The sequence below is a fragment of the Lithobates pipiens genome, unplaced genomic scaffold (genome assembly GCF_037356315.1).
Source record: "Lithobates pipiens isolate NorthernLeopardFrog02 unplaced genomic scaffold, aLitPip1_a1.2 Scaffold_18, whole genome shotgun sequence".
Lineage (NCBI taxonomy): Eukaryota > Metazoa > Chordata > Amphibia > Anura > Ranidae > Lithobates > Lithobates pipiens.
Genome location: NW_027507758.1, coordinates 20,915,513 through 20,930,514, shown reverse-complemented (window position 1 = coordinate 20,930,514; position 15,002 = coordinate 20,915,513). Strand labels below are relative to the sequence as shown.

General features: G+C 44.6%; 1 protein-coding gene across 1 annotated transcript in view; it reads right to left on the bottom strand.

The window, feature by feature from the left end:
* Positions 1 to 15,002, bottom strand: part of CAPN11 (calpain 11) — a 71,072-nt gene that overhangs the window by 16,196 nt on the left and 39,874 nt on the right. Inside the window, exons 4-12 of the mRNA XM_077485423.1 lie at positions 14,135 to 14,253; positions 13,854 to 13,987; positions 12,029 to 12,197; positions 6,955 to 7,038; positions 6,743 to 6,828; positions 4,631 to 4,705; positions 4,132 to 4,292; positions 1,656 to 1,825; positions 1,280 to 1,291 (exon numbers count right to left, since the gene is read on the bottom strand). Of these exons, the coding sequence (XP_077341549.1) occupies positions 1,280 to 1,291; positions 1,656 to 1,825; positions 4,132 to 4,292; positions 4,631 to 4,705; positions 6,743 to 6,828; positions 6,955 to 7,038; positions 12,029 to 12,197; positions 13,854 to 13,987; positions 14,135 to 14,253 (1,010 nt within the window). The remainder of the gene's footprint in view (positions 1 to 1,279; positions 1,292 to 1,655; positions 1,826 to 4,131; positions 4,293 to 4,630; positions 4,706 to 6,742; positions 6,829 to 6,954; positions 7,039 to 12,028; positions 12,198 to 13,853; positions 13,988 to 14,134; positions 14,254 to 15,002) is intronic.

The following is a 15,002-nucleotide window of genomic DNA, read 5'->3' as shown; positions in this document are numbered from 1 at the left end:
CCTGTCCCACCTTCCCTTGACCCGCCTTCCCCTGACCCGCCTTCCCTCCTGTCCCCCCTGACCCACCTTCCCCCCTGACCCGCCTTCCCCCCTGACCCGCCTTCCCCCCTGACCCGCCTTCCCTCTTGTCCCGCCTTCCCCCCTGACCCGCCTTCCCCTGACCCGCCTTCCCTCCTGTCCCGCCTTCCCTCCTGTCCCGCCTTCCCTCCTGTCCCGCCTTCCCTCCTGTCCCGCCTTCCCTCCTGTCCCGCCTTCCCTCCTGTCCCGCCTTCCCTCCTGTCCCGCCTTCCCTCCTGTCCCGCCTTCCCTCCTGTCCCGCCTTCCCTCCTGTCCCGCCTTCCCTCCTGTCCCACCTTCCCCTGACCCGCCTTCCCTCCTGTCCCGCCTTCCCTCCTGTCCCGCCTTCCCTCCTGTCCCGCCTTCCCCTGTCCCACCTTCCCCTGACCCGCCTTCCCCTGACCCGCCTTCCCCTGACCCGCCTTCCCTCCTGCCAACTTCCCCAGATGAGCCTGCCTTCCTTTCGCAGACATTTCCGCCTTGTGCTCACCTTTGCCAGATGGGTCTACCCTCCTATTTGCCTTCCCTAGACCACTTTCCATTCTGGTGAGCCTTTTACAGATCCACCTCCCCTCTCCTCTACTTTCTCTTGACCCAACTCCTCTCCTGTCTACCTTCTCCACAGTAGTCTACCCTCTTGTCCACCTACCCCAGAGCAGTCTCCCATTCTGTCCACCTTCCCCAAACCTGCCTCCCCCCCACCCCCCAATTAAATTTCCTTGACATATTTCCCTTCTGTCGACCTTCCCCCCCATATGCCTTCCCTAGACCAGCCTCCACTCCTGTCAGCCTTTTACAGACACACCTCCCCTCCTGTCTACTTTATTCTGAACCAACTACCTTCCTTGTCCACCTTCCCCAGAACAGTTTCACCTCCTGTCCACCTACCCCAGACCTGCCTCCCCTCCTGTCTGCCTTCCTCAGACTTGCCCTTCCTCCCGTCTACCTTACCCAGACCCACGTCCCCTCCTGTCTGCCATCCCTAGACCCAATGTCTGTTTTCCCTGTTAGACCTGTGTGCCCACCGATCCCATACTTAAATTTTATGTCTCTTCACATGGGCTTACACATAGATACCTACCTCTCCGTCCCTCCACCTACGTGTGTATCTGCTCTTCCCAGGGCTACCTCACCACCTACTAATTAGGCACCCTGAAACCGAATGCCATAAGAAAACCCTAAAGTCAAGTTTGTTACCACCTTAAAAATGTAGTGTACGCACCTCGTCTGGCACCTGAAATGGAGAAAGAGAAGAGACAATGTTACAGAAGTTAAAAGGTCTGTTCACATACTGTATAAAGTTCACATTATGAGTCCCCAGGAATCCTCTACAGACACTGGAATACTTACCTCATAAAACAGGGTAATATCCGCCCCTGGGACACTGTACTGTACAGGTCTTCACACCCCCAACTTATACAAAGTATTACACTCCTCACTCTTCATCACCCTCTCTCACCCCCAACTGGAACCCTTCACAGACCCCACTTTATACACAAAGTATTAAAACCCTCATTTATGGTTTAATCCACTCACCTACCCCCTCCACCCCCCCCCCCCCCATTCCACCATCATCTGGAATCCCCTCTTATACCCACCTCATACACGGCAAAGCCAATTGTGTGCATGTCTCCTCCGGCCTTCCGCTCTTTCCTGCGGTTTTTCTGCATGAGTGCAACAAGGAAGCTGCAGGCCAACTCATTGTCTTCTGGGTCATCGTCCTCTTCCAGCAGTGTGACCTTAAACTGAGGATTGATCCAGAATGTGGCTGAAAGCAGAAATGTGGCAAGGAGGTGAGAGATCCAAGAGTAGCTATATATGTAACACTTAGGACTCAAATGAAGCAGAGACAACCGTTTGGTAGAACTTTGAGAACATGTTAACAGAAGAACAGGTGGTAGCCTTGCAAATCTAGGAAATAGTAGCCTGATGCCAAAGATGTCCAAGAGGTGCTCACAGACCTACTGTAGTAGAATATGCCTTAACAAGAGAGGGAGGAACCCAATCCTAAAGACTAGAACAGGGATATGCAATTAGCGGACCTCCAGCTGTTACAGAACTACAAGTACCATGAGGCATAGCAAGACTGACAGCCACAAGCATGACACCCAGAGGCAGAGGCATGATGGGACTTGTAATTTTGCAACAGATGGAGGTCCGATCATTGCATATCCCTGGACTATAACCTTAAATGATGACCCGAAGGAGCCACCTAGAAATGTTCAAACTAAAATATGGGGTGCAGTAGTCATCCCACCACAAGGGTTACTGTGGCTGAATTTTCATGTTGGAGGCTTGCAGAGCTCTTTCTGTAGACTCACCATTTCAACTTTGCACTTGCTAGAGACCTGCCATGCAAATTTACTACAAATTGGAAATAAAAGTATCAACTAGAACTTGTGCAAAGACAAAGACTTACAATTTAACACTACCACAAATTTGTGGCAAGTTATCACTTGCCATCTGGGATGTTTTACCTATATTTAGTGTGGAACATACAACATGTCCCAGCAGCTGAAGCCATTCCCTCTCCCTCCAGTAACAGCCAGTGAGCATCTTCTCCAGGTGTACACTGTCACTCTTTGAAACCAACGTGGCCGTGAGGGGCTCCGCCCGTTGGGGCCACGTCATTTCTTCACAGTCCTCGGTGAATAGGAAACTACAGGTCCTGAAAGCCTTTGCTGCCTTGTAGTTCTCAATAAACTACCACAGGGTTTGGTAGTTCATTCATTCTGCTCAGTGAGTATCCGCTTGCCTGTATGTGGTACAGACAGACAGATGCACTGACGGGTGTACCTATTCGCCAGAACACCATGGATCCATAACTTCCGTCCAAAGGTTTCTTTTAATGAAAGAGATCACATCCCAGAGATAAGTGCAACGTTTCAGGGCTGTGCAGGGTCATCACATGCCTGGCGAAGGGGCCCTGCGCGGCTACGAAACGTTGCACTTATCTCTGTGATGTGATCGCTTTCATTAAAAGAAACCTCGGGACGGAAGTTGTCGATCCATGCTGTGCTGGCTAATATATACACTGGCATGAAGTTTCCAGGACCCAACTGGTAATCGCTGCAGCACCCACCATTTTATGAGCCATATTTGCCAGAAACGTGTTCAATAGGAATATTGACCAGACAGATACACTGACAGGTCTACAGGAGTTTCCCAAGTCCTTGTACACACGGTCAGAGATTCGGACGGAAAATGTCCGATCGGACCGTGTTGTCGGATAATCTGACCGTGTGTGGGCTCCATTGGGCTGTTTCCGTCGGAATATCCGACGGACCAAGTTTTCCAGCTTGGCTATAACATTTTCCGACATGATCCGATCGGACCTTGTCCGATCATGTGTAGAGAATTCTGATCGGACAAAGTGCCACGCATGCTCAGATCAAATTCCTAGACCAAAGCTATTGGCTACTAGCCTGAACGTAGTCCCGTCGTAATGGAATAACGTCATCACGTTCTGAACGATCGGATTTTCCGACAACTTTGTCCGACCGTGTGTATGCAACACAAGTTTCGGACAAAATCCGACGGATTTGGTTATCGGAATGTCCGACCGTGTGTACAAGGGCTTAGGGTTACAGGAGCTCTTTTCATCTATTATATAGCTGTTCTTCTGCCACAAAATGGCCCTCCTTGCACACACACAGAAAAAAAATTTAAAAATAGACAGCTAAAACAAGTTGAATTAAAATGAAAAGCTACGGTACATAAATAATATTCAAATACACATAAAAGGAAACAATTTAAATACAAAATAATAATATAGGAAAAAGCTAACCCAAATACACTTCCCCAAATTCAAACAATTAATAAAAAGGAAAAAAGTGTAGTTCCTTTAAAAAAAAAAAAAAAAAAGCAAGAAACAACCGCTTGTCCCAGCATTTTATATAACTTACATGTATGGTGAGACTCACAGAGAGACTGTTATAGATGTAAATCTCTCTTGATAAAGGAAAAGCTAATATAAATACAAAATTAATCATACTTGTCACATAAAAGGACGACTGAATAAACCTGGCTGACTGACTGGTAGTAAAAAAAGTGGAGTCCTCCTTCAATTCCTACCTGCATTGTTCCTGCAGCCACCGGCTGTGCTGCCCCTTCGCCATGTGCCATCATACAGCGTTGTGTGCCACTTGCGGACATCATCTTTGTTGAGTGCATCGGGGGTAAGGTTACAGACCTCCAACCGAGAGAATTGGCGTAAGAATTCCTGGAAAGACATCCTGGTGGGGAAGGAGAACGAAGGACAGAGAGGACAGAGGACAGAGGGGACGCAGGGCAAGGGGGAGGACAGAGGGGACGCAGGGCAAGGGGGAGGACAGAGGGGACGCAGGGCAAGGGGGAGGACAGAGGGGACGCAGGGCAAGGGGGAGGACAGAGAGGATGCAGGGCAAGGGGGAGGACAGAGAGGACGCAGGGCAAGGGGGATAGATAGGGAGCACAGGACAAGGATAGGGGATAAACAAAGTTTTGGTTAGAGAAACCTTTCCATAAGTTATCTGCACCTACTCCCCCCAATACAGATCTGCAGTCGTCTCAGACATCCCCTGCAATGACTCACCAGAACTCTCCATCCTCCATCTTCAGGCGGAGGTCTTCACGCTCAGAAGGGTCAACCTCGTTCCACTCGGAGGAGCTGAGATCAGAGGAGAGAGAAGTCATTTAAAGGAGGGTCGTTACTATACATCACGGTCTGCTCCCCCCAGCAGTGAGAAACTTTCCCAACCATCAGATCCCATAATAGGCCACCACATAGTTACAACCGATCCTATATATTGCTCCTAATGCCCAATCATTGACCTGTACTTACCATGTACAAGAATGTATTATCAGTCCTGACCGGACAGAATATACTCCCCTCCCGCCTGAGAGTTCCTCTCTATCATCCCTATCCAGGCACTCTTCTCTGGGAGAATCAGCATTCAATTATTTAATTTTAAACCAAGCTTTTTTGATCTAGGTTCTGTGGTCCATATGCCCTCTGCCGCCATTTTTTTTTTTTTACATACAGAACCAAACACTAGGTAGTCATGGACTTTTTAAAGGGCATATAGGTAAAAAAAAAAAAAAAATACTGCATAGTTTTTTTTGTATAAAAGCATAAAGTTGATTATACATCAAATTGATAAAAAAAAAATACATAGCACATATATCCATTAAGGGTTCACATATTGTTCATCGAAACAAATCCATATGTGGACTCAAGGAGTTTCAAAATTATCTTCTACAGGAGAAAATATGGACCATATCTATATGATGGATCTCCATCTTTAAAAATCGGCAAAATGCATGGTCTGCTGGAGCGGACTAAATGTGAAGCATCCTTTTTCAAAAACAGAGACAAAGCTACAGAGAATGACAGGGTGAGGAATTTTCCATAATATTCAATCACCTAAATCTAAAAATCAATAACAACGTTCAGTGTGCTCAGGTAAATGCTGTCTGGATACACTAGACCAGTGATGGTGAACTTTAGCACCCCAGATGTTTTTGGAACTACATTTCCCACAATGCTCAACTACACTGCAGAGTACATGAGAATAATGGGAAATGTAGTTCCCCAAAAACATCTCGGGTGCCAAGGTTCGCCATCACTGCTCTAGACCCTTTTATGGTTAACATGGTCATTTGAAAATCAGAGCCACTAGAAGTCGATCCACTGATGCTCAGGGGCTCTGGGCTTCAGCAAAATGGCAGCCTTCAGCAAGAAGAAACAGGAAAAATGCTGGAGGCAATTTACATCATGCATCGATTTTGGCAGCATAGTTGTTATGAGTACAGTTCCGCTTTAATTCGTTTTTTCTTTTTCAGCAGATTTGTTTTCACTAAGGATAAGCAACATAACTCTAACTTTTTCATGTGCTGCCTAAGTGAAAGGTTCTTGAAAAAAAAAATAAAAAACCCTTCCCATTATGCTTTGCAAACCCTTATGACTAACCTCTTCGGGCTTTCAGTGTCTGGTCGAGGCAGAGGAGGCGGCTGCTATGGGCAGAAAGGGTGCAAACAGGTCAGGACATGCAAACCATGCAGGTATGCTGTAGCTCACAGCTCATGTGGGGTAGGGTTGCCTTCTGCCCAGGATTCACCCGGACAGTTCGGGTTTTTGAATCATGTGTCTGTGTTTCAGTCCACCTGAAACCCGGACACATTATTCAGACCAAGCTGTGGCTCCCCAAGTAAGTATAGTCATACACAAATCTGTTGCCGCTGCAGGCGGCTGTTTGGGGGGCAAGTTTGGCATCACTGAAGGGTGGGGTGATGATGTCAGCAAGAGAAATTTGGCCACACCAACTTTACTGCAAAAAAATTAAAACAATTGCCCTGTGCCGCAAAAGTGTTCGGGTTTGGCTTGAAGAAAAGGAGGCAACCCTACATGGGGGGGCCCGCACTTTAGCCCTTTTGTTTGTTTTGAGTGCCAAAAGAACCAAAACTGCCCACCTTCAACCATGGCAACCAGTTGATGAATGGCCACCCCCTCAATGTATACACCAATTAAAAATGGGTGGGGTGGGGCGATTGGCCCAAGCCACAGTGGTTGGAGATGACAGGAGTCATTTTGGCAAAATTTTATTTGCCTACATTGCTCAATAAATCCTCCATGCCATAGATTTCCTCTTGCTGAAGGTCTTCAACAGACACATCATAATAAAACATAGAAGTATCGTATCCTCACTTGTCGCTCCAGGCTCCCGTCCATTCCACCTGCCCCCAGGGGTTCCGAATTCGGATCAGCTTCTCTGTCTGTCCCCGGTAGTTGACCTGCCGGAGATCCAGAGGAGAAATCAATCAATGTCATGTCAGGTGACCATAGAGAAGACTCCACCATGAATGCACAGAAGGTGAGCTCTGCCTTCATCTGGCCATAGTGTGACACAACTAACTCACCTCTTTTAGACCTGTCACCGAGTACGCATGGCCCTTCACCAGCTTCTTGAAGGTTATAGCTTCCATGTCGAAGGCGCTGGTGATCTGAACAAGAGGACAAGTGGTCAGCCACAATGTAGTAAAATACCCTTTATGGGCAAAACCATGTATATGTAGCATTTACCCAAAAGGCATTTCAGAAGGAGGGAGAAGGAAGGAAGGAAGAAGAAGGAAGAAGAAGGAAGGAAGGAAGGAAGGAGAAGGAAGAAGAAGGAAGGAAGGAAGGAAGGAAGAAGAAGAAGGAAGAAAGGAAGGAAGAAGAAGGAAGGAAGGAAAAAGAAGGAAGGAAGAAGAAGGAAGGAAGGAAGGAAGGAAGGAAGGAAGGAAGGAAGGAAGGAAGGAAGGAAGGAAGAAAGAAAGAAAGAAAGAAAGAAAGAAAGAAAGAAAGGAGAAGAAAGAAGGAGGAGAAGAAAGAAGAAAGAAGGAGGAGAAGAAAGAAGAAAGAAGAAGGAGGAGAAGAAAGAAGAAAGAAGAAGGAGGAGAAGAAAGAAGAAAGAAGAAGGAGGAGAAGAAAGAAGAAAGAAGAAGGAGGAGAAGAAAGAAGAAAGAAGAAGAAGGAGGAGAAGAAAGAAGAAAGAAGAAGAAGGAGGAGAAGAAAGAAGAAAGAAGAAGAAGGAGGAGAAGAAAGAAGAAAGAAGAAGAAGGAGGAGAAGAAAGAAGAAGAAGGAGGAGAAGAAAGAAGAAAGAAGAAGAAGGAGGAGAAGAAAGAAGGAGAAGAAAGAAGGAGAAGAAAGAAGAAAGAGGAGAAAGAAGGAGAAGGAAGAAGAAAGAAGGAGAAGAAAGAAGAAAGAAGAAAGAGAGAAGAAGTAAGAAGGAGAAGGAGAAAGAAAGGTGTGAAATATGTTCTTTTACAATGATAAATCAAATTATAAAATTACAAAATGTATAAAATTATAAACCATCTCTATGACATGGTCTTCAAACTAAATAACATGAGGACCGTAATGAATGATTTCTAAAACTTTACATAAAGTCATAAATTATAGTAAGTTCTCTCAGCTGAAAACAAGAAAGTCCTGGAATGCAATTGAAGTAACACTGCACTTCTCAATGCAGTTATCAAAACAAGAGAAATATGCATTTCTGCCACTAGGGGGCACTACAGGGATACGGTTTCAGTTTAGCTTCCTTGTGGGCTCAATCTTATACCTCCTACAGTTGGGTAATTGTTGGGATACAGTAGATGATGGTTTCTGTCCTCTCAGATTTTTGACAGGTAAGAGGGTGAATTTGTCTGACAAATACGTTTATCTTTATAACCTTTAACCGTCATTGTGCGGCGGCAGGTCGGCACGTTTCTGCAAAACTGCCATAGGTGTACGTCGGCTCCTTTAAGAGCCATAGCAGGCGCTTGCCCCCACTGTACGGTTAGGGGAGCAGATGCGCGTGGCCAGCTGCCGCGATGTCCGCCAGGCCACCCGCGATCGGATCTAGTGATTAGGAACAGCGATCTCTCTCCCTCCACCAGTCAGCCCAGCCCCCATACAGTTAGAAACACCTCTTAGGGAACACGCTTAACCCCTTGCTCTCCCCCTGGTGTTAACCCCTTCCCTGCCAGTGACATTTATACAGTAATCAGTGGCAATTTTTAGCTTTGATCACTGCATAAATGTCAAAGGTCCCAAAAAAGTGTCAAAAGTGTCCGATCTGTCCGCGCAATGTCACAGTCCCCCTAAAAATAGAATGTAAGAGTAAAAGTAGATCACCGCCATTACTAGTAAAAAAAAAAGAAAGAATGCATATTGGCCTAAACCAATGAAGAAATTTGTTTTATCTTTTTTTTGGGATATTATTTATAGCAAAAAGTAAAAGATATTACCATTTTTTCAAAAACGTCACTCTTTTTTTGTTTATCGCGCAAAAAATAGAGGTGATCAAATACCACCAAAAAAAAAAAAAAGGTCTATTTATGGGGAAAAAAAAGAACATCAATTTTATTTATGTACAGCACTGCGTGACAGCGCAATTGTCATTTAAAGCGACACATGTATAGCAAAAAATGGCCTGGTCATTAAGGGGGAAAATCTTTCAGTCGGTAAGTGGTTAAATGATAACTATTAATGTTATCCACCATCACGGCAGAATGTTTCCCTATAGTCTGCTCAGTAAATAGTTTTTTCTTTTTCTCCTCTCTCAGTAAAATGTTGAGGCCAACATTTAGAGTTTGGAAATATTTCTACGGTCCTGCTGAGAGCAAAGCTGCAATTTGCAAATAGTGTGAGGAGAAAGATTCTTTTCCAAATGCTACAAAATTAAGACAAAAAAGACATCCTGGCATGCCAGAGGAGCCTTAAAGACATAACCCCCCCCCAAAAAAAACACGTTATAGAATTAAATGATGAGGTCCAGAATGAAAGTGTGGGAAGGGAGGGCCCTCACCATGCCAACATCGAAAATATGTATACAAGGATTGAGAGACTCAAAAATGTGTGGACTTTGTGGGCACATAATGAAAGGAAAAAAAAAAAAAAAAAAAATAATATAGGATAAAATTGTATTACAACATGATTAAAAAAACAAAGAAACATACAAACAACACCCTGTATAGACAGTTATCAGTTACCCAATAATGCAGTTACAGGGGGCTGAATCAGAAGTATAAGAATTTACTTTGTAATATGTCTAATAAAGAGAATTGATCCAGTAACGGCTTCAAAAACTTGCTCGTCGACGCGTTTCATTAAATTATTAGCTCTCATATACACGAGACTTGAAACTTCAACATCTTGGATGTCTGTGTAGTCTTGTGAGGTGTCCTTATACCCTGAGCTATAGATTTACAAGGCAAGCATATGTGTTAGGTTTGTGCGTTTTGTGTGTACATGTCCTGGATAAAATGTTGAAATAACCACCGTTGTACTTATATAGATATATACTACATGGAATACTTATACTTTTCTGTTTTGCTTTTAAATATACCAGCACCTACCCAGTATCTGTCCTGAGGAAGCTAATAAATTTAGTGAAACGCGTCGACTAGCAAGTTTTTGGAGGCGTTAGTGGATCATTTCTCTTTATTAGACATAGTACAAAGTAAATTCTGATTCAGCCCTCTGTAACCGTATTATTGGGTAACTGTCTATACAAGGTTTTTGTATGTTCTTTGTTGTTTAACCACTTACAGACCGCCGCACGCCCATATACGTCCTTACTTTGAAGAGGAATATCGTTATGGCAGCAGCTAGCTGCCTTAACCCCGGTATCCTCTTCTTCGGCTGTCAGTCCACTTTCCGATAAGAGTGGTCTCTGCGGCGGATTCGCTGTGAGATCACTTTTAAAATCGGCTGCTGCGCTCCGGGGTCCTCCACCGCTTACCAGAGCTGTTGGCAGCAGCGAAGGCTATCGGATGTTGTCCCTTGCTGGGTATGGAGACGAATACCAATGCAGGGCGAAAGCGATGTCAAAACATCACTTTCGCCCATACTTCTAGAAGGGCCATTTTTTTTGTTATTGCATTTTAGTGTAAATATGAGATGTGAGGTCTTTTTGACCCCCAGATCTTATATTTAAGAGGTCCTGTCATGCTTTTTTTCTATTACAAGGGATGTTTACATTCATTGTAATAGGCATAAAAGTGACAATTTTTTTTTAAATTTTTATATTTTTTAGAAGGACAGAGTAAAAATAAAAAGCTAAAAAGAATTTTTTTTTAATTTTTTTTTTTTTTAAAAACACGCCCCGTCCCGCCAAGCTCACGTGCAGAAGCAAACGCATACATGAGTAGCGCCCGCATATGTTCATATGTATCGCCGCGATCGGTAGAGCGAGAGCAATAATTCTATCCCTAGACCTCCCCTGTAACACAAAACATGCAACCTGTAGAATTTTTTAAATGTCGCCTATGGAGATTTTTTAAGGGTAAAAGTTTGTTGCCATTCCACAAGCGAGCGCAATTTTGAAGCGTGACATGTTGGGTATCAGTGACAGAAAGTATTGCAACGACCGCCATTTTATTCTCTAGGGTGTTAGAAAAAAAAATGTATAATGTTTGGGGGTTCCAAGTAATTTTCCAGCAAAAAATAAATAAATCTTTTTTAACTTGTACACAACAAATCTCAAAAAGAGGTTCGGTCCTTAAGTGGTTAATCATGTTGTAATAAAATGTATACTTTAACGATTTGTTCCTCTCATTATGTGCCCACAAAGTCCACCAATTTTTTGTGTCTCTCAACCGTTATATATAGAATGAAAGTGTGAGGAGCTTTCTTATTCTAGAGTTGTTTTTTTCTAAAAAAAAAAAAAAAATTTGGGAAAATTTTTTATTTTTTTTTCCTCATGGCTTCAACATTTCCAGAAATGTTACATCTCTAGCTAAAACCCATTAAAATTCTTGAAAACAAAATTGATACAACAAGAAAAACTAACTAAACCCCAGGTCAGCTCTGCTTTAAAAATTCTACATAAATTTCAGATTTTGGGAAATATTTCTGTTGGGATAACAGAAATTGTAGTTAATTTACAGTTATCCCAAAACCACTTTAATTTACTTAAAAAAAAAAAAAAAACCTATATAAAAAGGAATATTGTACCTTCTAACAGGAATATAGCAATACCTCGGATTGTGAGTAATGCGGTTTACGAGCTTTTCGCAATACAAGCTATCCCCCCCCCCCCCCCCCCCATGTTGACTCGATTTGCAAGCGTTGGAGTGTGCAGTACTGCATGCGGATAGAGATGCGAGTGCGCCACTGATTCACAGAGACGCGCACCTCCGAGCGACTCCGGCGCCACCCGCACCTCTGGCCACATGCGGTACTGCATACACCAGCAGTGGTACTGGAACGCCTAATGTCAGTTTCCATTGATTCCTAACGGAGCTCGCTTTGGATTGCGAATTATGCTCGTAATCCAAGGTACTACCGTTTACGAATTATGCTCGTAATCCAAGGTACTACTGTTTACGAATTATGCTCGTAATCCAAGGTACTACTGTTTACGAATTATGCTTGTAATCCAAGGTACTACTGTTTACGAATTATGCTCGTAATCCAAGGTACTACTGTACAGTGTCCCCCCCTATAAAAGGGTTTCTTACATCGATGGAGCAGCCAATTAAGGATCCTCGCTGCAGTGCTCGGCTGATGATTTTGTCCAGGTCTCGGGGGGCTTTCTTCAGCTCATACATGATGGCTACACCACCTGTGAAATCCTCAAACCCTTCAGTGGTACTGCCACCCGACAGAGCCTCATAAGAGCCATTCAGTCTGCAGGAGAAAAAAAAGGAGAGAGAGAGAGAGTGTGTCAGCTCCTGTGTCAGGGAGGGGGGGCAACATGCAAAAAATGTCTCTGTACTTGCCTGTTCTGGGCAATGGAATTGCCCAGAGCGGCCCCGAACTTCTCTTCTCAGGTCCCCCCTGGCGCTTCTGGCTCCTCCTCTGTCCAGTACCCTCATGGGAAGCTACTTCCCATGGGGGGAATTTGTGCATGCTCGCTCCTGAGCCATGCTGCTGCATCCATTGACCCGCCCCGTCATCACTGGCTTTGATTGACAGCAGAGGGAGCCAATGGCTCCTGGTGCCTCAGCAAAGCCAGTGAGACAAGGAAGTGAGGGAAAAGAAGAGCTGCAGACATGCATAGTGCTGGATTGAAAAAAGGCTCAGGTAACTAAAAAGGGAGGTTGAGGGAATGAAAAATATTTAGGCTTTAGAACCACTTTAAGTTGGCTTGTGATTTCTCACTGTCACCTGTAGATGTCACTAAATCACTGGTCAGACATGTGCAAATTTGTTCGTTTTATTAGTTTTTTTCGGAAATGAGAAAAATTTGGATTTTTGAATTCTCAAATTTCCGAATTTCACATTTTTGAATTCCGAATTTTCGGAATTCGTAAATTCGGACACTCAGAATTTAGAAAATCTGAAAGAAAATCAGTAAAATTCGAAAATAACCACCAATTAATAACTAGTAAATTATAGGCATTGGAATTTCCTTTCAAATTTGTCTGTTTCTGAAAGAAACTAATACAAATTTACCTGAAGTTACAAATTATATGAAACAACAAATGCCACATTCGAATTTCTGAATTCCCTCATCTCCAAAATTTCAACTTTCCAAAATTTGGAAATTCAGAATTTCAGAAATTGAAAAATTCGGGAATTCGGAGATGAACAAAATTTGTCAAAAAACTAATTTGGAACTAAACGAATTGCACATGTCTACTGGTCATAGTATGAAATTTCACGAGCAAAACTAAGTTATAAATATTTATATTTTCTTCAGCCAATCCTGTAGGTTTAGGCCACTGGTGCGTGCTGGGGGAGGATATAACTATTTGGGACAGGCCATGTGTTTCCCTCTCTCTCTCTCTCTCTCTCTCTCTCCCTCCCTCTTCCCCTGGGCTTTGGCCTACGGAGTTGCTGCTGCATAGAGCTCTGAATTTAGGCCCAATATTCTGTTCAGGGGCCTAACGTGTGCTGAAGTGGTCCTGAAGCTGTCCTGCCTTGTCTGAAGGAAGCTGTGCCAAGGAGGAAACCCAGGGGAGGGTTGCTGCTGGAGAGAGCAAGAAAGAAGGCTGGTCTCTCAGAAAGACCTGGTGACTCGCTTGGAGGACACATTGAAACTTGGAAACATGCTTACAGTGTTGCCGGGTCGGCTTAAAGGTTCCGGCACTGTGAAGCTGGACACTTATATGGATCTGAAGAGTCTGTAAGTGATCTGCTACAGTATCTAAGACCCTTAACACTCTCAAACGTTCTGCAAAAATAAAAGACAAAAAGTGCTAGCCGGTCCCTGTCCTCTGGAGATACTACCATGCTTTTGGGGTGTCAGGGGGGTGCTATAGACATGTTCTGAGGATAGAAATTCTACCTTTTCCTGTACTCGGGTGCACAGGTTGGCACTGTCTGCCCAGTTATACTCACTTGGCATAGGCCTTCTCCAGCAGGGCACTCCAGAATTCAGAGCCCTCAGCGGAGTGTACGAAGACCAACTCTCCATCCTTCACCGGCAAGCGATCATCCACCACGACCTCCACCCACTCACCGTACTGCCAGATCTGGAGGAGGGAATCAACACAGAGGGGGGTCAGCAGTAAGACAATATGGTGAACCACAAAACAATGCAGAAAAATAAATTCAGTGAATATTTCTGAAAGGCGGGAAGTCTCATGGAGCCGGCAAGAATTCACATTCGCTCCACATACCTGGAAGTGGAAGATTCCGGCGTAGTTATCCTGGAAGCTTTGTCCATGGGGGACAACCCTGTGTAGGAGGTCCTCGTTCAGCGTCAGGGAACCGATAGCGGCCAGGAGCCAACAGTCACCTTAGGAGAAAAAGAAATTCAACAGAATCATTGAAGTGACATTCCCAACTCCGCTCTAAACCAGAACATCATCTTTTCTAATGGCTGGACTGTTCAGCTATCCCCATGTTGGGAGGGAAGCAGTTGTATGTAGCACCTTTCTAGTTCAGAGTAGGCTGCTAGGTAAAATTTTGTATGACTTCGCTAAACAATGGAGCAGTGTTTGATTACTTTGGGCTGTTCAGTGTCTCAAGCTTCTGTTGTGCTACTCCCGCCCCTGTCTTCTAGAGACTTCTAGAAGTATAGTGAAAGGCATAACAGGACAGGCAGCCTGAACATTTATGGAACTCCAGCCAATCCCTAGGGAGGTGCGTTCAGAAGGGGTAGGGAGAGCCCATAAGTATTCTGAGACCTGGGCAGAGTGCCTGGGTCCAGTCCTTCAGGAGGAGACCCCTGTGTAGGGGCTCTGCCCCTGGGGCAAAGGAAGCTAGAAGAACATTTGAAGACATCAAGGTCCCAGATAGGCCCCCCAGCTAAGCCTATCGAAGAGAGCTTTGTACAGCGACTAAGCAGAGCCAGATGGGAGTTGGTGGAAGGAAGCCCAACCATTCTGGGACTGAGTGAGTAATTGGTCCTGCTACACAGAGAAGTGACTGTGGGGTGGTTAGATCTCCTAAAGCAAGTGCAGTGCAGCCAGAAGTTTGCCCAGTAGAGCCAGAAGTTGTGCAATACAGCCTGCATGTTTGTACAGAACAGCCAGAAGCTTAGCG